General features: G+C 41.3%; 1 protein-coding gene across 1 annotated transcript in view; it reads right to left on the bottom strand.

Annotated features, from left to right (window-relative positions):
• Window positions 1–22,464, bottom strand: part of VPS35L (VPS35 endosomal protein sorting factor like) — a 36,247-nt gene that overhangs the window by 11,653 nt on the left and 2,130 nt on the right. The window contains exons 3-22 of the mRNA XM_039360718.1: window positions 22,237–22,401; window positions 21,019–21,141; window positions 20,621–20,645; window positions 20,118–20,194; window positions 19,267–19,395; window positions 18,263–18,347; window positions 17,023–17,082; window positions 13,676–13,772; window positions 12,993–13,040; window positions 12,566–12,659; window positions 12,049–12,126; window positions 11,338–11,460; window positions 9,828–9,874; window positions 9,110–9,221; window positions 8,162–8,278; window positions 7,008–7,061; window positions 6,224–6,304; window positions 5,742–5,804; window positions 4,774–4,859; window positions 1,706–1,786 (exon numbers count right to left, since the gene is read on the bottom strand). Of these exons, the coding sequence (XP_039216652.1) occupies window positions 1,706–1,786; window positions 4,774–4,859; window positions 5,742–5,804; window positions 6,224–6,304; window positions 7,008–7,061; window positions 8,162–8,278; window positions 9,110–9,221; window positions 9,828–9,874; window positions 11,338–11,460; window positions 12,049–12,126; window positions 12,566–12,659; window positions 12,993–13,040; window positions 13,676–13,772; window positions 17,023–17,082; window positions 18,263–18,347; window positions 19,267–19,395; window positions 20,118–20,194; window positions 20,621–20,645; window positions 21,019–21,141; window positions 22,237–22,401 (1,745 nt within the window). The remainder of the gene's footprint in view (window positions 1–1,705; window positions 1,787–4,773; window positions 4,860–5,741; window positions 5,805–6,223; window positions 6,305–7,007; window positions 7,062–8,161; window positions 8,279–9,109; window positions 9,222–9,827; window positions 9,875–11,337; window positions 11,461–12,048; window positions 12,127–12,565; window positions 12,660–12,992; window positions 13,041–13,675; window positions 13,773–17,022; window positions 17,083–18,262; window positions 18,348–19,266; window positions 19,396–20,117; window positions 20,195–20,620; window positions 20,646–21,018; window positions 21,142–22,236; window positions 22,402–22,464) is intronic.

The following is a 22,464-nucleotide window of genomic DNA, read 5'->3' as shown; positions in this document are numbered from 1 at the left end:
TCCAACCCCCTGCTTAAGGCAGGAGCCCTTATACCATCCTGGTCAAATGGTTGTTCAGTCTATTTTTGAAAACCTCCAGTGATGGAGCAGCCACAATTCTGGGAGGCAAGTTATTCCATTGACTAATTGTTCTCACTGTCAGGAAATTTCTCTCTACTTCTAAGTTGTATCTCTCTCTTTAATGATCTTCCATCCATTTCTTCTTGTCCTGACCTCAGATGCTTTGGAGAACAGATTGAACCCCTCTTCTCCAACAGTCTCTCAGTTATTGGAAGACTGCTATCATGTCACTCCTACTCCTTTTCTTCGTTAGACTAGACATACCCAGTTCCCGCAACTGTTCTTCATATGTTTTATCCTTCAGGCCCCTAATCATCTTTCTTGCTCTTCTCTGCATCCTTTCTAGAGTCTCAACATTGACTGGATCTCTCTTTAATGAGCTTCCACCCGTTAATTCTTGTCCTGCCCTCTGGTGCTTTGGAGAATGGGTTGACCTCTCCTCTGTGTCAGCTCCTCAAGTACTAGAATGGCCAAGTATTATCAAGTACTGGAATCCAGAAAAGGGCTATATTTTCTGGAAGTCGGAGAGCCATTACAGTCAGACTGGGATAAAGCTTCCCACCTGTCCCGCTGGCTTCACATCAAAGACTGTGGGCTGAATCTGCCCAACAAAGCAGTCCTATCAACGTGAAAACCTGGCTGGCCATAACAAAGACAGAAGGCAGGAATGGAGCTTCTGTGTTCCTGGCACCCAACCGCTACTAAACAGGAGATCAGTTTTCTGTAGAAAGAGTGATAAAAATAGCAACCCGCAAGGGAGAATTCATTTCAGGAGAGGAAGATTTTTTTTTTTTCAGTATCTATAAGCCAGTTTCTCAAAAGGACCCACATCAATTCTGCCTTGTTTTCAGCGGTATGGAAGCTTTTTTCCCCAATAAAGCTTTTCTTATTTATTTATTTATGAGACTTATATACCGCTTTAAGTGCAAGCACTCTCTAAGCCAGTGGTTCTCAACCTGTGGGCCGGGACACCATTTGGGGTCGAACGACCATTTCATGGGGGGTCACCAAACAAGGCTGTCCCCCATTTTTTTCCCCTTTTCTTTGGCCACGCCCCTGGCACCCGGTGATATATAAGTGGTTGGGGGTCACCACAACATGGGGAACTGTATTATGGGGTCGCGGCATTAGAAAGGTTGAGAACCACTGCTCTAAGGGGTGTACACCAGTATATTGCCCCCAACAATCTGGGTCCTCATTTTACCTACCCTGGAAGGATGGAAGGCTGAGTCAACCTTAAGCCGGTGAGATTTGAACCGCTGACCTGCTGAACACAGTCAGCTAAAGCGGCCTGCAGTACTGCACTCTAACTGCTGCGCCACCTCGGCTCTTAAATTGAAAGCACATCTTGCAAAAAGTGTGCTGCTCATTTTACCCTTTTCAGTGCTCTTAAAATGTTGCTTTCTCTCTCTCTCTCTGTTAGTTAAACTGTGAAGTCATTTGCCAGACCTTTCCTTCAATTGGGATTTAAAACAACACATTCTCCTGCTGAAGGTTTTTCTTTTCTTTTCTTTTTCCATTCCCTGGACAAATGGCAGCCTTATTAAGGAGGCTTTTGAAAAAGAACTGGAACTCAGAAGAGATAATCAAATCCATCCTTGTGGAGGGGGGGGGGGAAAATGGAAGGAAAAGGAAAATAACTTACTTTACCGAATCGTGCATCGTTTTGCACACGTGCAGTAGGGCGTTGAGAATGACAGGATCCTTGGTGGATTCCTGTTGGTGCCTAGAAAGGAAGCACACCGTTTTCAAAAAAAAAAATGAGAATAAGAAACATTTGTGCTGCAGACTAAGTGGAAATGGGGGCTCCTTATGTAATAATGCATATTCAAATAAATTCAGAATAGCCGGAGAAAGTGCCCCCCACGCCAAATTAAAAACAAGTACATCTAAGTGCAAGGAATAAAAGACTAGATCTTTCAAGAGGCCTGATCAGAGATGGCTCTTTACAGATGTTTGATAGGCAGAGAGGTGGGTGGGGGTTTAAACACAACTCTTGAAGGAATGCATTTGATAGCACAGGAGTGGCAGCCAACCTGTGCCTGACAGTGTAAGCCTTTTGGGGAAGGGATGGGAGGGGGAGGGGAGGTAATGAATGGATGAAGAAGGAGAGGGGAGAGGAGCTCAGCGACCTCAGCTTTGTGGCACTATGCAAAAGGGACTGACCACTAGGGTCTGAAGATTAAGAGATCGAATTGCTAATAAGGACTGTGGGGTCCTTAGTGCTCTCTGAGCTTGGTTGCTTTCTTGCAAACGTTTCATTACCAAACTAGGTAACATCGTCAGTGCTAGAAGGGAGTTGGAGTTGTGGAGAGGAGGAGGTGGTGGTGGTAAAGGAAGACTGTGGAGTCCTTGGTGCTCTCTGAGCTTGGTTGTTTTCTTGCAGACGTTTCATTACCAAACTAGGTAACATCAACAATGCTAGTAAGGGAGTAGGGTTTCCTCTCATTTTACATATACTAGCGGTCTGCCCTGTCAGTACTGGTGGGAGTGTCCTTGGTGGTTCCTAGATGTTGTTTACTATTAGCTTGCATGTCTGAGTTGGTGCTTTCCTGATCTGGGGTATTGTCTGCTCCTGAATTGTCTGTCTAGTGTTAATCCTGAAGTTAATCTCTGTTCATCTGGGTGTTGATTGCTGGTGAGGATATGTTCAGGTCCTTTTGTTTCCTTTGTGACTTTTTCTTTGTCTCTTTCAGAGGCTGTAGACATCGTGATGAAATCAGGGCTAATGTTAGAAAGGAAGCCTTGTGTTTTGCCAAGCAAATCCTGCAAAAAAGAAGCCTCTCTTTCTTTTCTTTTTTTTTTGTCCTTCTCTCCGAACAACTGGAATATCAGGAAGTGCTCAATACTGTATCTTTATCCAACTTTATGGAGCACGATTCTACCCAAGAGTAGAGTTGCAAGGCAGAATTTTTATGTGGGTTTGATTTCTGCCAGAGGGATGCTTTCCTGCACTATCCAAATGCTCCCAATTAAAGATTGTTTTGAAGAAGGTAATCTAATTTTACTTCCTACCGCTGCAAACATTCCTTTGGAAAACGAAGATAGCTCAAGGTCGTCGGGAAGGACCTCTGCCTACTAGCACGGCCCAGTATTTTTTATTTGTAAATAAAAGATACATGTAAGACACCCATCGCCCCCCAAAATGCTACACCCTTGTACAAAATCAGCACCACGAGACTCTTCCAAAACAGAATGACAAAGTTTAAAAAAAATAAAACTTGCTAATCAACATCTATCAAGACTTAGTTGTCATCAAAAAAAAAAAAAACCCAAAAAGGAAACAAATATCTGAAAGGGGCATTCAGCACTGAAAAGGAAGGTATTTTGATGAATCTCGTTTCAATTTGAACAATGCTGAGTATTCTCTTTTCACAATGCAGCTTGTTAGCACGCCACTCCCAGTTTTTTTTCTTTTCCCCCTCTCAAAATCACAGTTGTCATCAGCAAAGAAGAGCAACATATCGCAAAAAGGCCGTTTCTGCCTTTTCAAGCTGCTTTGCAGGGAAAAACACGTTTGCCAACAGAAGCTCCGCATTCTGTGGAATCAAACCACTGCTTCAAAATGTTTTCGAGAGGCTAAAACAGAACCATTATATTTTATGTAGCTATATGGGTACAAAAAACAGGATTTGCAGGAAAAGGTTTCCTTCCTGTCCCCTCTCCCCATTTTACTTCTCCAAGCCAAGTCCCTGCACGTGTCCTTTTCTGGATTTCATTTTCATGAGCATTTACTATCGCAACTGGTCATTGCTTTCATCATATGCAATTCCCATTCTAAACAGCAAATAGACTACTTTGCTTAATCCGATATCAGGTCTGATAAGCAGATAACTATGTAGTGGTTAAGTGCTGGCCTAGAAACAATGAGGCTATGAGTTCTAGTCCTACCTTAGACATGAAAGCCAACTGGGTGACTTTGGGCCAATCACCAGAAAACAAAGAGCATTAATCCCGCCTTAGGCATCAAAGCCAGCTGGGGGTGACCTTGGGCCAGTCTCACTCATTCAGCCAAATCCACTTCACAAGGTTGTTGTTGTTGTTGGGAGAAAGAGGAGGAGGAAGGCGTATATTTGCCTGTTACAGCTTGCTGCCTTGAGCTACTTATAAAGTAATCAAGGCAGAATAAAAATCTAATCAATAAATAAATCCAACCCGACCCTTTTTAATAGAAACACTGCGTACCATCCAACAATGTAGCCTTTATACAAATGCTTCTTGCGTTCTGGCATGTACAGTTCAGCAACCATCCTAAACATTGATGGCTTATTTTCTGTTTTACTGTCTATTTGTTGTACCCTATTATGGCCTTATTTCTATTCCGCCTAGAGGCAGCTCATCAATCTTCCGAGTAAATAAATAAGCAAGCCAGCGTCCAGTTTTGCTTTCTGACCTGTCCTACTGCAAATGTTCCCGCCTCCTCTTTCCACTTCTGGATGGCACCCCTTGTGTCCAACAGCGGCGCCCGTTTTTACAAGCGCACAGCTGCTTCAATGCAGTCGGTGGCAGGGTCACTTATGTGGCTCAACAAAAAGATCAATAGGAATGAAAACATATTTTAAAAATCTCTATTTGGAGCAGTGCTAGGTGCCTTTCAAAGGCTTCCGATGCCAAATGGAGTGTAGCTGAATTCTATCCGTCACACTTAACAGCACCTAAATAGATCTGTCTCGATTCTCCGAAGTGCACTTAATCAGAAGGCATTAGACTTACTTAATAAAAGCTTGCATGATGCATTTACAGATCTCCACTCTCACGGTCTCCTTCTGAAACATATCCAGGAATGGCAAGAACTTCTCCTAGGAAATCAAGAAAAAACACTGAGATTAGAGCGCCGCGCTCCGTTCGATGTATCGGAATGAAGTTGCGCCGTCTTTGGCAAGACACAATTATCTTTGGAGCAAGTACCATGGAAATCGATGGGGAATGAGGTCAGCTTTCTTTAAATTTGCCTGAGACACAGAGAACCACCACCATTTATTCAATTGAACCTAAACGTATACAGGAAGCCCTTGACTTACAACCATTCATTTAGTGTCTGTTCAAGGTTACACCAGCACGGAAAAAAAGGGACTTACGACCGTTTTTCGCAGTTATGTTCGTTGTTAGCATCCTCTGGTCATGTGATCAAAATTGCAACTGGTTCATATTTACGACGGTCACCATGTCCCTGGGTCCTGTGATCCCCTTTTGCGACCTTCTGGCAAACAAAGTCAACGGGGAAGCCAGATTCACTTCACAACTGTGTTACTAACTTAACAACTGCAGCGATTCGCTTAACAAGGCTGGCAAGAAAGGTCACGATTGGGGCAAATCTCACTTAAGAACTGTCTTGCTTGGCAATGGAATTTTTGGACTCAATTCTGGTTGTAAATCAAGGACTACCTGTTATTGAAAAGGTTAGCAGTTTTCCAAATTCAGAGGATATGGAATATCAGCTAGTTAAAATTCCTCAACTCTGGGGAGAGAGCCAGTTGGCTGTTTGGAAAGAGCAAAATAGGTAGAGCATGACATTTAAAACTCCCATAGTATGCAGATGCGAACATTTAAGACTTGTGTGAAGGAGATTTGTTTTAATTTTCAGATTTAACTCCAGCTAATCTTAAATAACTTCCTAGAGAAATGCATGTTTTTTTTAGACAGTAGAAATGCAGGAACCTTGTAGCCCTGCAGAAACTCACCAATGAGAAGAGAATGGAGAAATCGTGGAGATAGGTGATGACTTTCTGAATTATTGATTGAAGCTAAAATCAGAAAGGAGACAGAAAAAAAAAACATCCAGTAAGAATATCCTTTCTTTTTATCAAGACTCACTTTAATTTCCTTTCATTTTATGCTAGTGCCTCTGTTCTGTCCTTCTAGCATATCTAATATGGTTTGGAAAGGAGCCATTCGTTTTGATCTCAGTTAAGTTTTACAATAACAAGAGTTCAGTTTTATTCCCTGCATATACACATATTCACAACCCCCTCACACACACGGACCAAACACACAGACCGAGACCAAAACAGACTCATGCAAACCAATGGATTCATCAGCTTTGGTTCGCTCTATATTTTCTTTTTCAAACGGATTCAGGGTGATAATATACGAATTTGCCAATTTAGCCCGATCGACGCTCTTTCTCCCCATTTTAGAAATGACAACTGAATTTCTCTCTTACTTGAGGATAGGCCTCTTCAAAAGCCCGATCTGGAGTCATATGTTTAATGACATCAGCTAAAATGGTATTGACTTCACGCTTCTGCAGACGCAATAAAAGAAAATGGCATCAGAGTGGCCGTAAATTCACAAACTATACAAAGCTAAGACACGTAGATTATGAAGCTGAATAACTCAGCAGCCTTTTGCTACATGACTAGCATCAAAGATGGGATTCTTTAAAGGCGATTCATATTTTAAGACAGCGCTGGCTGGCGAAGGTTATGGCAGTTCAAATCTATCACGTCTGCAAAGTGCAATAGATTTACAGCCTCCTGGGCTGAGAAGGCAGATTTCAAGAGTGAAGATTTAACCTGATATTAAAGCTTGTTATACTGAGAATATTCATGTTTCTGGGGTTGGATACACTGCCGTGCAGATATATAATAGTGATGATATACTGCTGCAGATATTTCTAGATTAATGTAGGCCACCAAACTGGAAAGGCTATAAAAAACAATTACTATTAGAATTTCAAGATTTATTCTCTTTTGTCCCATTCCTGAGACAACTCTCCCTAATGCTATGTGTCAAAGTGTGTTAAGTTCACTGGTGACAGACGCACATTCTCAGGCTGCCAAGACATGTTAGCACGGCCTGAGAGCAACTTCTAAATAAATAAAAACCAGGCGTACCTCCTTCCAATACGGCAGAAGCAAATGCTCTGAACGATCATAAAGAGAGGGAGAAGGTCAAGAAAGGAAAGGACAAATGTGGAAATAAGAAACATTGAAACCTGCGCCTACCGTAAAATGCCTACACGTATATTCCATCCAGATTTCTGCACAATTGATATAATCCTAAAAATAAATGCATGAGCATCACATTTAAAGGCACTCTGGCAGGTTTTCGCCCCACCCAGCCTGCTTTTTCCATGTTTAACTGATTCTCTAAACCAGTGGTTCTCAACCTTTTTAATGCCGCGACCCCCAACCGGTCGTAAGTCGAGGACTACTCATCCGGTCGTAAGTCGAGGACTACTCAACTGGTGCAGCACCGTTTGCAGAATGGGACTTTTGGCAGGCTCAGCAGGGCAGAGACAGCCTAGACAATTCCTATTGCTTTTGAAAGCCAATAGAATTAGACTCTATTCAAGAGAGTCTATTCTATTGGCTTTCAAAAGCCAATATTTATTTATTTATTTTATTTATTTATTTATGAGACTTATATACCGCTTTAAGTGCAAGCACTCTCTAAGCGGTGTACACCAGTAAGCAATGTATATATATATTTACATTGCCCCCAACAATCTGGGTCCTCATTTTACCTACCTCGGAAGGATGGAAGGCTGAGTCAACCTTGAGCCGGTGAGATTTGAACCGCTGACCTGCTGAACACAGTCAGCTAAAGTGGCCTGCAGTACTGCACTCTAACTGCTGCGCCACCTCGGCTCAATAGAATAAAAGGGAGTAGCACAGCTAAGGAAAAGGGGGAAAAAATGGCGGACTGCGTTGTTTGGCGACCCCCGTGAAATGGTCGTTCGACCCCAAATGGGGTCCCGACCCACAGGTGGAGAACCACTGCTCTAGGAAGTAAGGTAAAAAAATACTGACCATCCATTTATTTATTAGATTTATAATAAATTTAGGATCCCTGGTGTCTTTGAGCCCCAGAAATACCCTAATAGGGTGGTACATAGCATTCTGAAGAAGAAGCTAGTTTTCCTTCTGGAAAATGATTCTTTGGGACCTGGATATGCTCATCTTGGGGGTCATTCTGAGAACTGGGTGAATAACAGCCATTTTTGGTGTGCATCTCTCACCTCACTCAAAATTTCAAACCTTCTCTCAGTCTTATGTCTGAGCTGGGCAATATGCTTAAGGTTGCTAATTTACAGCTCATATATTTCAACCATCTGCCACTCCAACTAAATTGCCAATTTCTTCTGCTAATAACCCACCTGCGGACTCCTTAGCTTCGTAATAACTTTCCAGGCTTCATTTAAGATTTGAAGCCGGTCACTTTCCGGTGGGTCAGCTAAGGCCAAATTCTGTCCCAGGGAGCAGAAGAGAAGATGCTGTGAAAATAAAATGCGCCACGCGTCCTTTTTACTGTCTCCATGCATGTTCCCAGTTGAATAAATAACATTAATAATATAAAGACAGATATTTAATTTGTAAAAGAGAGAGATCGGAAATACCAACCGGGGGAAAAATTGCTACCCAGATGACAGAAACTTTGGTTAAATTCTTAGGGATTTTAATTTGTTTAAATGGCTTGAGTGTTTTTGTTCTGAATCAAAAAAAAGCAGCATTTTTTTTAAAAAATGAAGCTTACATTTGATGCATAAGAAAACCAGAATGCTTTATAAATCAAGTTTTTAAATATATTAATTAACTACTACAGCCACAATGGATCACTCCTGGACTGTTATAAAGAGAGAGGGAAGCTATTCTCCAAAGGGCCTGAAGGCAGGGCAAGAAACAACTGGTGGAAACTAATCAAGGAGAGAAACAACCTGGAACTAAGGAGAAACTTCCTGACAGTCAGAACAATTAGCCAGTGGAACAACCTGCCTCCAGAAGCTGTGGATGCTCCAACACTGGAGGTTTTTAAGAAGAGACTGGACAACCCTTTGTCTGAAATGGTACAGGATTTCCTGCCTAAGCAGGGGGTTGGACTAGATGACTTCCAAGGTCCCTTCCAACTAACTCTGTTATTCTGTTATTCCTAGACAGAACCAGCTATTATCAAAAGAACGTCCATGGAGAAATCAAGTCCATAACCATAAAAAAACATTTTTGAACCATGGAGTAATGCAATGCACATTTAATGGAATTATTTGGGGGGGGGGTCTATGAAGTGGCTGACAGCAATAATAGAATGGGGAGAATGCAGACGAATTTACCTTGGGGAACCCAGATTCATCACACTCTTTGATCATACCAATAAAATCCATCGCCCTGGCAGCGATAAATTCAGCGCTGAAGGCAGACATTATGGAATTCAAGAGCAAAGCGCTGGAAGAAATATTATTTCAGAGCATTACAAGACAGTCCCCCAATTGATATTTTTATATGTTGGCTTTTACATTAAGATGTACCCAGAACATACAACATTTATGCCTTTACTGCATTTTCACATCCGGAGACCATCAGTGGCCTATTTGGTAAAAGCTTTTTTTTTTCCTATTCTCTGAATCAATTCCATCCCTGTTTCTGGCCCATTGCAAGAACTCCCAGAACTGAATCACTACCACAAAACCAACTGTCACCCTTGAGTGGCAAAACAACAGGGCCAAGGTGAAAATCCACCTGAAAGGGAAAGAGCTAAATGAACATTCTAGGGAAAATTTCATTTTGCATCTCAGTTACGAAGGGTAGAATAATAAATGCACCAAGCAACATGTTCCTGTATAAATATATACTGGAGCAACGGCATATTCTGTCCAGGATGAGAATAAATGACATAAGTCTCTGATAAGTGAATGCTTAATGTGCAAGAATTCTCCAGTTCAAAACATCTGTACTGTAGCTTCATCAGCTGCCAATCAGGGTTGACAATGATAGTTTTTACTCTATGCCAAGAAGGAGAGTTAAAAAAAAAATTTATAGCACAGCACTTACTTGTTGCCTAGCTTCCTGCATCTCTCCATCATCTCTGTCAACAAGGCCTACAAAAAATAAACAGAAAAATATCAAAAAATAAAAGCAAATCAAAAGCACCTGGTACAGGTGGTCCCTAGAACTACAGTTTTTCCAGTTGTTAACCGGACCGACCCAATTTGACAAGATTTTTGCGGCAGTCATTAAGAAAATCACCGTGGCCGTCAAGCGAATCCATGGTCATTAAGCAAATCAATTGTCTGCAATGGGGTATTTTTTGGAATGAATGGTGATTAAGCAAATCACGATTGCCGTGAAGCGAATCCAGGGCCATTAAATGAATCAGTTATCTGCAATGGGTATTTTTGCATTTACAATACAAGGGACTAAACTTATTTATGGAGAAGCATCTGTTGTTTTTAAGACGCCTGGAAAACTGAGCTAAAATCTCAGCTTGTGCAAGATTTTGTATTTCCACATGCTTGCGTTTCAAAAAAAAGAAAAAAAAGAAAAAAAAGTTGGCACGTTGAAGTGTCTCATTAGAAATCAGATGTCTTGCTTCAGATAGTCTTAAAGGAGCGATCACGTTAAGCTGATGGAATTTAAAAATAAAGGGAAGTGTCATCTGCGTGACCAAAGTGAAAAAAAAGGAGGATTCCAAAGTAGGATAACAAGTTCCTTTGCTTTGTGCCAAGAAAGAAGCTGGGCTGTAGAAACTGAAAGGGTACATTACGCTCAGGGGCTTTGCAGAAGATTCTGCATACAAATGCTTTTACAAAAGTTTGCCTGCAGAATGTCTGAGCTTGCCATGTTTTTATTTATTTATAATATTAAAAAGAAACCTTAAAATATAATACACTCTGGGCTGGGTTAGGGAACTCCTCAGCATCAGCCTTGAAAGAAATGTTAAGTCAGATCCTTGCCCCCCCCCCCATTAACTCTTTTTCTGCTGAGCCAGTGTTTTTTTTTTCAACTCCCAGAATTCGCCTGCCAGCCAGCTGAACATACGAGAGTGATTATGGGCTTATGATTACTATTTTATTTATTTTCATGTTCTTGCCTTTATTATTTTTACAAACAAGGCGGCCCAACCACACTTTCCTCCTCCTATTCCCCCCACAATAATTTTGTGGAGTAGGTTGGGCTGAGAGGGAGGGTCATCCAGCTCAAGGTCATCCAGCTGGCTTTCATGGCTAAGGAAGGACTGGAACGCACAGACTCCTAAAGTCACCAGCTGGTTTTTGTGCCTAAGGCAGGGCTGGAACTCACCATCTGCTGGTGATTGGCCCAAAGTCACCCAGCTGGGGTTTCATGCCTAAGATGGGACTAGAATTCACAGTCTCCTGGTTCAAGCCTGGCGCCTTAACCACTACACGAAAGTATGCCATGGGCAAGAAAGATTCTACCATCAGTGCATCTCTTCATTCCCAACCTGTCTACTGAAAACATTGGGTGCATTCAGATGAACATTCTCCGTTATACCGAGCCCAAGAGACCTTCAAACTTTTTTCAGAATGAGCTTATTTTTTACCTCCGCAGCTCGGTAAGCAATGCATTGTAGGATCCAATCAATTGCCGGAGAATAAAGTGTTAGATACAACGGGATCTCAACACACTGGGCCACCAGCTGATTCTGGACAGTATCCCCATGAATCTGTGGAGAACATCCAAGGAGAACGGTCACCAAAAAGACCAAGTGGTGGAAAAAAGAGGAAGGATTCACCATAAAGTCAACACATGGGATGCCGACCTCAAGGAAACCTCTGGGAAAACTGATTGGGGGTGGAAGCATCCAAAGTCCTAGAAAGTGGAGAAATCCCAGTTGGGTCAGTCTGGTCATCTGATTGTGGGGATGCTGCAGTGGTTATAAGGGCTCCTTAATTCTGGTCATCTGATTGTGGGGATGCTGCAGTGGTTATAAGGGCTCCTTAATTCTGGTCATCTGATTGTGGGGATGCTGCAATGGTTATAAGGGCAAGGGCTGGTTGTAAGTCGCTTTTTCAGTGCCCTGGTAACTTCAAACGGTCACTAAAGGAATGGTTGTAAGCCAAGGACTATCAGTAAACCGAGACCTGCCATATGGATGAGCACTCGATAATTTGGAACGGATTGGCCCATTTTCCTAACCCCAAGATTCAATACACAGTCCTTTTCTGTCTGAACTAGGAGGCGGAGAAGAACCTTATCCAGGAAAGGATCCAGGTGCGGATTCTGCCGTAATAAGGACACGTCGTTTACTCACTTGCTTAAAGGTTAGAAGGAAGTCAAAGAAGTTCTTGTCCAGGTTGTCCTTCAGACGGGGAGCTACTTCCATCCCAACCTGTTTGAGGAACCAAATGAATGAAATACGTTCTCTGCTTCTCTAAATACAGTTTTTTGGGAAAGTTTAATAAAAACGGATCAGCGTATCGTGGAAGGTTAATTTTCTATACGGTAATGGCGGTGAGATTATTATAGGCACAAAGATGGAAGACTGTTCAAACACCCACAATGGAGGAAGGATCATAAAATGACCAGAATGAGCCAAAATGGCAAAACTGACCTTAACTGGTCAGGGAGAAAACAAGAAGTGCTTATTTTAAAGAACAAAAGACTGGAAACCTTTACGACAGGGGTCTCCAACCTTGGCAACTTTAAGACTTGTGGACTCCGACTCCCAGAATTCCTCAGCCAGAGTGGCTGATGGCTCGTGGATATTCTAATACAATAATCCCTTTTCTATTCTGTAAAACCAGACTGGTAAGGGAAAAATATCTTACCCTGCAGAGGTATGCCCTAGCATAGACAGCCACCAAAGGATCACCAATTCCTCGGATCATGGAAGTCAATCGGGGGAGACATTCCAAAATTCCCCTAAAAAAATCAATTTGAGGCATAGGTTTTACTTCTGACAGTGGGGTCCTTGTGCTCTCTGCGCTTGGTGTTTTTTACTGCAGTTTTTACTGCAGTTTTTGGCAGTTTTTTTGCTGGAAACTTGTTCGTTTCCAGTTCCCTGTTAAAAAAAAACAAAAACCAACACCATTGGGTACAATGGCTTTGCTTAATGACCATCAAAAGAAAAAGATCATAAAATCAAGCTTGGTCACATGGTGATCTGCTTAGTGATCACCACAACTTGTAACTGTAATGTTGAGCTCAATTACATACGTAATTATATTGAATAATCAAATGCTTATCAAGCCTTACGTTTTGGAAAGAAATTTGTTGCACTTCAGTATCGATGTCTCCACATAACTGGTACAGAGTTAGGGGAAAAAAAGAATTCAGAATAAAACTACACATAGCAAAAAAAGCAGATAATATATTTCCAGGATCGTTATAAAATTTTCCAGTGAAAGATGCAGATAAGTTAAAACCGTTTTGAAAAATGACCTGGTCTGCAAGTATGTAGGTGACCTCGATTTCACCCAGGGCTTTCCTATAATTCTGCCCGCTAAGCGAGGAAAAATTCGCTTGATATTATTTATACTTAATCATTCAATTTCCCAGACTTTGAGAGATCAGTGTTCAGGTATTGATCAAGTTTTATCGCAAACATCTCTCCACATTTCAGTAAGAGTTTCTGTGGCTACACCTACTCAGGCAGACAGATAATACGTATACTAACTTGGTTATTGCTAACTTGGTTATTGCTTTAGAGGCTGAGTTTTTCAACATCAGCAACTTTGAGATGTCTGGATTTCAACAGCCAGCTTGCTTCACCAATTGATTTCTACTGGCAATCAGGGATCTCTTGTTTTGCCATCTCTTGATACCCAGGTGGCTTATCTTTCTGGTTTCCCTCATTGGAGAATACTCAATGCAATTTGAAATAAAAGTATAAATCAGGTAATATTTCTTTCATCAAAGCCTTATTCCAATAAGGATACAATCTTGGGATGAGTTCCCGGATGGAAGCAATCTTGAAAAACCAGTTTAAGCAGGTTTCTTTGGCGATATCATTCACGCTTTCAGGAGTAAAATTGTCTGATTAAAATAAAAAAAAACAAAAAACAGAAGTCTTAATTAAGAATCCGCTTCCTTATACTCTCTCTCAATTAGACACGGTATTGTAATCATACAGATCTGAGAAAACAGCATTCAACCATATGAAAATATAGCATCATTTAAAATGCTAGTGTTAGAGGTCATTACTGTGTAATTTTGAAACTAGAGATTCCACTAATTTTGGGTTTGTGATGGTTCTTGGCAATTTCAAATTTTGTATTTGTGAAGGTTTGATTAATAATAGCACAGTGTTTAATAGCTAGATACCATTAAATAGCAATTAATAGCCATAGCAATAGTACTTAGACTTACAGTATATACCAGTATATAACATGTTATTTTACTAATACAGGCATTTATTGAGAGGAAAAAGTCTACAATGATACACCCGCTTATACCAGCATACAGCCCAGTAAACAGAATGCAACATAGTTCTGAATACGATGTCAAAGAAATCAGTCAAAGGCTATAACACACACAGGACAAATAGTAGCAGCAAATGGAATACACCAGCATCCACTGCTCTTTGTGGGGGGGGGGGGAATCCCCAGTTGAATCCATCAATAAAAACTTAATATATGTATTTGTGTGTGTAAGACTTAGATGACTGGTTGCGGTGTCCCCGCAGTCATGTTAATCATAATTCGTGCACTTGGCAACCATCACACATTTTGTAAACAGTTGCGGCATCCCACAGTCAGAGGACTGCCAGTTGTGACCTTCCCATCTGGCTCCTGATAATGGGGAAGTTAGCTAGCAGGGAAGCCTGCAAGTGGTGTCTCACTTAATGACTGCGGTGATTCAGTTAATGACCCCTGCAAAAAGGCTCATCAATTGGATGCTGTTGCGCAATGCCCCATTTAATTATTGTGTCGCTTAACTTATTACTTTTTTTTGGTCCCTATTGTGATCGTAAGCCACAAAGAACACATCTGGACACAGTGGAACGATTCTCCTGATCTGGTCTGCCTCAAGGTCCTGATGCCCTGGTCCACAATGTTGGCCTAAAGGCGAAAACAATATCACTGGGCAGCATCAAGACACTTGAGCTGGTTCTTGACTGACCCAGTTTTAATTCCATCAAGTCCTCTGAACCAAGAGGTCTCCTTGGCTGGTAGGAGAAAAAGGCCAGCTTTGTTTATTGTAAGGCAAAAGCGGAACAGATGGATTGATGGGGCGGCCTGGGGTGATTTTATCCCTTCTGTATTCCAAGAACCTCTTTGGCACAAAACAAGAGGAACAGCAGTTTGTTATTCCGCTGCCGTTTTCTTTCAAACACACAGAACCCAGGCACAGATTTTGGGAGACTGTAATCCTCTCCCATGTTCACCACTGCCCTCCCCCCACTTCCCCTCCTTGCAGCTGAGGACTCTTACATAATGGAGTGCTATGGGGATCCAGATTCTTCAGTTCAAGCATGTATTAACTGCTGAGTTGGTTAAGGACAAGCACTCTTAACCGAAGCCGCTCGACAGAGAACGCAACAAGAAAGATTAGGAATGCAACAAAGCACCGTTTCTAACCCTTCCGCAAAGCCAAACTAATTTCAGGTTGCATAAACATTTCAATGATTATTTATTTATTTTTTAAAAAGGGAATTTTCAACGCTCTGCTAAGAAGCAAAGTTGGCTTCGCCATTAAAGCTTTGGTTTTGTTATCAAGGGCACAGCGGAGTCCTTTCCAATTATTTCTGCTGCAGGCCGGTTTCTGGACGGGGTGGGCTCAATCAGAATCTGCTCTCTTTTATCCGAATGGAAAGAATGAGCACAAGGCATAACAAGCATGTTCTCGTCTTGCAGACAAACCGTTCAGGGAACAGCTTTGCCCAGGAAATTGTCCGCGTTTGCCATACCTGGGATTTCTCATTCCAGCTAGACTGCAAGAGGGAACTCTAAATGAGCTTCAGGCAAAGGAAACATATATCCTCAAACGTCTCAAACAGGAGTAAAGGAGCAATAAGCAGAAGCAAAAGATCACAAGGAATCTCAAACTATCCTGCGCTTCTAGAGACAGTTTGGTGTAGTGGTTAAAGGTGCTAGACTAGAAACTGGGAGACTGCAGGTTCTAGCCTCCATTAGGCATGGAGGCCAACTGGCTGACTTGGGGACCGTCACTCTCTCTCAACTCAACTCAACTCAACTCAACCCAACCCAACCCAACTCAACCCAACCCAACCCAACTCACAGTTGTTGAGGGAAAACAAGGGGCAGGAGATTTATGCCTTAAGTTGCACAAATAAAGGCAGGAGGTAAATAATACAACTGCATACACATTTTTTTAACAGGAAAAGCATCTTCATGTTGAGTTAGAGACCAAAATGACTTTACCACACCATCCCCTTGAATGAATATAAATGAATAAATGGACTTTTATTACAATGGACACCACCATGCTATTTTCTCAATAACTATAGGGAAAGGGTAAGCTTCTATTGGATTCTGCCAGGATCGTTTTTCAAATCCCTAATCTAGTTATAGCCTTGAGATGTCATGGTAGGGAACTACCCTAACTTTTTGGGGGGTTTAACTAAGATAAGCGAGGGCTTGCCTCTTGAATCAAAGTCCTTATGTTTATACAGAGAAGTAGAATTTGAAAATCGTCTTATAAGCAAGGTAGACACACACACACACACACACACACACACACACACACTCCATCGAAGTCAATATTGCTATATCTAGCAGAACTGGAGAATTCCTGTTCTCAAGAAGATTTGAAGAACAGTGCCCAGGAGCCCCAGTCAGCATGCAAAGTAGTTGGCAACCTGTAAAGACCCCGTAGCACTCCAGCCAAGGAACCTCTCCAGTCCTACTTGGAGTTTGGATTCTCTACATAGAGTTCTGCTCAAAAGTACAGTTATGTTTAATGGAATTATTTCAAATTCCTTAGTCGGTCTTTGTCCTCACTAACTAAAATATAATAAGGTAATCTGAGGTCAACCATCTCCACGCAATCTTCCCCAAAGGTTTGCTGGGCCTCTTTCTCTTAAAACGCAACAGAATTATGATTGGGAAATCCGTATCAGCAACAAGACTGTTGGAAACATCCTTAAGACTTAGAATGAACATTTAGGAAGTTAAACTTCTGAGATATTTTGGAACGCCTTTTAAAACCTTTCTCAGTTGGTCTTATTCATCTTTTCTACTGCTAATTCCGAATAGTTTGCCTCCAACTGAAGACAAGGATGCTAATGAGGGTTTGCTATCTTATTTGCTATGGGACATCTTACCTGGCAATGGGGTACAATGATCAGTACACATAGAAAAGATCCTTTCATACACCAACTTTCCTGAAATGACAACAAGAAGAAGATGGAAAAACACAATTTGCGTAGCCATTCTAGATGCAAGTTCTGGAAGAGACCATTAATAATTGGCTATGAAGTATATGAATTAAAATTAGAAAATTGAAGTATCCATAATTTAGACATGCTAGCACTGATGGTGTTATCTAGTTGGGTCATGAAATGTCTACAAGAAAGCAACTATGCTCAGAGAGCACTAAGGACCCCACAGTCCTTTCCTCCTCCTCCTCTCTGCAAACTCCACTCTCTTCTATCTAGCACTGATGATGTTACCCAGTTAGGTCATGAAACATCTGCAAGAAAGCAGCCATGCTCAGAGAGCACCAATTCAAAAATGATCTTCTATCGGTAAAATCTCAACTGTAAGGTTGTTTTGAGGTAAGTTAACCCCTCACACTATCTATTCCACTAGAACTCACAGGAGAAAACAGAGGATATTATGTTAAACCATCAGACATTTTAAGAAATGTGCAGAAAAACTGCTCTCTTAAAAATGCTATTAGCTGGATATCCTCTCTAAAAGGTTTTGTGCAAGACTCATGCCAGCTCCAGCTCTTGCTGTCAAGAGGAGAATGGGTTACAAATCTAAATACAGACTTCTTTTTCTCTGTCTCTTCTGATTCTAATCATGTTGTGCTTTTGGTTTGCCAAACGCACTTTTGGCATTACATCATGCTGCCCTCAAGTGGAAGAATGGCTACATCATTGTATCTTGCCTGACAGTCCAGACTTAAAAGAGGATATCATTTGCTTCGTTAAATTGCAGAGTGAAAGGGATGGCCGCTCTAAAAAAACTCCCTAAACTGCTATTATCCAAAAACTGTTTTTAAAATAAGTTGGTGGTGCTGCATTTATTCTATACCGTAACTTACACAGGATGTCTGTCAGGCTGTGTTTCCCAACCTGAGTCGTTTTAAGATGTGTGGACTTCAACTCCCAGGCTGGGAGGGGAGTTTGGCTGGCTGGGGTATTCCGGGAGTTGTAGTCCACACATCTTAAAATGGCTAAGGTTGGAAACATTGTTATAAGGGGTCTATGTGTACGCAGAAACATCTGTGCATATGTGGAAGTAATATCCATTATTATTTTTAGCTACCAGAAAATCATTCATATTTTCTTTCATTTAAACAAAAAAAAAAAGGAACACAGTACGGCTTATACTCACCAAAAGTATCAAGGATGTCTGTTATTAAGACAAATTTACTGGGATAAAACTGAATCACGGTTGTATCTGAAAGAAGTTTAGAACACTGGGTGGAGAAAAAAAGCGAAACGAAAATTAATCGGTTGTGTCATTACACAGAGGGTCATTTTGCTGATTAAAAGGCAGCTGGAGGATCGCCTGTTATTTGAAGGGCAGAGTTTATCCCCTTTTGCGAACATGAAGATTTCCCCTCCAACTCTCCAGCATTCTCTTATTTATTTCCTGGCTGACCCCTCCAGCTGCCTATGGATTTCTTCAGCACTAAATTCCTTCTTAACCCAACAGCAATGGAATGGAACCGCTGCTAAGCCCCACCGTATTATTTATAATATATTCCAGATGTCATTCCAGCAGCGAAAGATAAACAGTCCCAATAAATGCAGGGGAAGGAAAGGTGGAGCAGAGATGCCAGATTCCTCAGCCTTCTACAACTGAATATTCAGACAGCAAAAACCTGGGAAGTCTCTTTTCGAACCCTCCTCGACCAACTTTGAAAAAACAAAAATTAACCAGGGAGAAAGAAAATAAACAGATTATGAAGAGGTTGCTCTTTCTACCCATTATGGCTGTTATTAGTTGGGCTGGACCTCTCCCAAACGGGGCAGTCGTGCTGAATGCTCTGAGAGCAAGAATAACAGAACATCTGGCCCTTCCTGCATATCCCCTTTCCAGTGATTCCTCCGTGTGTTTGTGTGTGTGTGTGTTGTATGGCATGACTGGATACAGCAGTGGTTCTAAACCTTTTGTTCATCACGGAGCCCTTTAAATACCTTTTGTGGACCATGGCCACGGACCTCCAAGACTTGATTTAAATCATAGCATTTTTTCAAGCATTCGTGGTCCCCCTGTGACCCCCAGCGGTTCGTGGACCACAGGTTGAGAACCACTCCTTTGAAAAAGCTAAAAGCATCTTTTTTCATTTTTATAACCCTACTTATCGTAGCATAAAACAGTGTTATGCTCACCTGGATAACAATCTTAAGGGCTTTGACTTTCTGATCGGAGGCCCATGCATCCTTCAAGGATTGGTTGAGTTCTTCAATCCGGTTAGTGTAGTCTTGCTGGGTTAAGTTTAGTAATTCTTTTTGGGAACCCTGAGAAAGTATGTAGGGTGCAAACGATGAGTTATTTGCTAACAGCTTTTTCCTCTCCTTTTGGGAGAGCAGCCTGGCCCTGGGAAATGCAGAACTGCTGTCCTGTGTGGTACAAACCAGCTATCACTGCTATTCACTCCTAAAGAATTCCAGACATCATTCTTCCTTCTCCAACAAGCATTTCTGTCTCATGGTTTATGGCTTAGAAGAACATACAGATCACCCTCAACTTATAACCATTTGTTTAGTGATCCTTCAAAGTTACAATGCACTAAAAAAAGTGATCTTTTTCACAATTAACCATCACTGCAACATCCCCATGGTCATGTGATCAAAATCCAGATGCTTGGTAACTGACTCACATTTATGACGGTTGCAGTGACCCAGGGTCATGTGATCCCCTTTTGCAAAGTCAAAGGAGAAGCCAGATTCACTTAACTGTGTTACTAACAACAACTGCAGTTATTCACGTAACAGTTGTAGCAACAAAAGCCATAAAATGGGGCAAAACTCTCTAAACAACTGTTTTGGACTCAACTGTGGTCGTCAGTCGAGAACTACCTGCATTTTTTTTTTAATCTATTACAAATTACAGACTCAAAAGCTCTCATTTCAGTTTCCTCACCAGACAGTACAATAGAGTGTGGACTATGTGAAAACCCTACAGAATGCTGAAAGGAAGGACAGAAATTTCTTTGCTTTAAAAATGAATTTTTGCTCACTTCTTCAAGATCGTCCAATTCTTCTAGTCTGGTTCGCACTTTCTCTGAAACGGTGGATCCAGGAGTTGAGGCTTTTCCTGCAAGTAATTACATGCTTTAAACTCAAGAATTTAATTTACAAGGAAATTACAGTAATTTTGACTGAATTAAGGAATTATGCCCCAATAGTAGCTGAAGAAAACAATTACATGCAGAGTGAGACATTTTAAGCTTTTGTAATTGGCAGTATTTTAGACTCCGTGGGCCAAATTTCTGGTTTATAAAAGCCTTAGGAATCCTTTGTTTGGAAAGCAAATGTACAGCCGTCCAATTTACGGATTTTTTTTAATAGTGTGAAGACTCCAAATGTATCAAAATAGAGAGTGTTAGTTCAGGAAGAAGTTCTTTCACATCTATAATAATTTTCCAATTAAGCAACATGTTTTATAAAAAGAGAGAGAATAGAATAATGCTGGCACTTATATGGAAAAGTTTAAGTTAAACATTTGGAAGTGAATGCTTACCTTTTTCAGATCCCATGTATAAATTCTGCAAAGGAAACAGAAGTTCAATTTCAATTAGTGATTCTCAACTGCCCAGTTCTGTTACATAATCGAACGCTGACAGTCCCTATCAAAATTCATATTGTGAATTATCCCCTATTACGCAGAGCTACAAAGTGGCTGGCTTGATAAGTTCTAGGAATTCAATCATTATACTTTGTAAGCCCAGCCAATTATAATTTAAAGTATGGTTTTGCAGCTCCAAAGGTTCCAGCCGGGAGAAAAATAGGACCCAAGGCCAATTTTCAGCATGACTCCGTAAGTTCCTTTTATTTTATAACTAGATTTCCCTCTTTAGATTTTTTTTCTTGCATTTCCAACACCTTTGTATTGTTACACAAGATTAAAAGTGGACTCACTATGGACAGTTTCTCATTTGTTGTGTAGCGCGCCAAGATTTCACCACGTTTGCTTGACCAAGGTTCAAAGTCACTTCCCACAGACAAACTCTCATCTTTATCACGCTTCTTCCTGGCATTATCCTACAAAGGAGTAAGAAAGAAAGCAATCTTACATAAATAGAAATTGCTGCCTGTAAGTTAAAAAAGCCTTTTTATCTAAACTGAAGATAAAACTCAGTGTTACCAGACGACTACCAGAATGAATAAAAGCCAGTGACAAAGCATAAAACTGTCAGAAATTTACATTTAAAAACTCATAATTAATTGTAGGCAACGTCATCAGCTACCCAGTAAAAGCGCACAAATTGGCTACCAATGGAAAGAAGCACAAATGAGTCTGGTCTTTGCCTTCAGCACCACGGAGAGCTCCCTGCAAGACACGTTAAACCAGGCATGTCAAACCTGTGATGTCATGTGACATCGCACAACGTATCAGGCCAGTTTTGCCATTGCCGGCAATGGGGTGGGCATGGATTCCACGTGATGCATCCGGCCCATGGGCCGGCAGTTTGACACCCCTGTGTTAAATTGCTTATCTTCTTTGCAGCCTCCCCTTCCTTTGAGTGTATCGATGAATACCAGAGCTGAAAATGACACATTTCCTACCATTTTGAATAAACAAACTCCCAAAATATATTGTTACACAGACCCTGATCAAGCTTAAAATTGATTAATAAAAGACCTTCTCCCTTCTGTCCCTCCCTCCAAAATTGAGTGGCAAGCACATCGGGGAAGGAGCCCATAAGTGTGATGCCCTATCCACTGTAGTCTTCACTATAATTTAAACATAGACATATTTTTGCTGGCTTCCCAAAAAAGGGAAGGCAGCTGAACTCTCGTCCAGATAGCTTCAGAGTCTGAGTATGACCCACTGAGAACCAAAAAGAGAGAAGCAGAAGATCTCTATCTCTACTTGCTGCTAATTATAATTTAAAGAGTTTGTGTTCTTTGTCTAGAAGTTAGAAAATATAGAAGAAACATCGTGGAGACGTTATTGTTTGGCTAGGATGACATTAAAGAACATTCAGAAGGTTTCTTCCAGTTGGTTTGATCAGAACTTTGTTGAGTTCCTCCTAACTCAATTCCTAAAGAGTTTTGGACACACACACACATTTGCAGAATGCAGGGGCAGCAGCAACATCAGCCCCTTACCTAACTGGTCTGAAATGAAATTACCGTTGTCATGGTCAGCAATGGATCAGCAGTGGCTGCAAACAAGGATAAAGGATCTGTGCCATCCAGAACACTGCTCAGTGGGTCCAGCATTGAACTAGAGGAAGAAGATGATGTAGAAGATGTGCTTCCTTTACGGCCCAGTTTTTTGGTCTTCGATTCCGTAACCTGAGGAATAAAATAGCATATGTAAGAAGTTTGCAGCCCAATCCTTTCCAGGCCTATTCCAAA

The sequence above is a fragment of the Crotalus tigris genome, unplaced genomic scaffold, assembly GCF_016545835.1.
Source record: "Crotalus tigris isolate CLP2741 ecotype Arizona unplaced genomic scaffold, ASM1654583v1 scf7180000019173.45859301935:6455823, whole genome shotgun sequence".
NCBI lineage: Eukaryota > Metazoa > Chordata > Lepidosauria > Squamata > Viperidae > Crotalus > Crotalus tigris.
The sequence above is the reverse complement of the archived record's forward strand: the minus strand, read 5'-3'. Positions and strand labels throughout refer to the sequence as shown.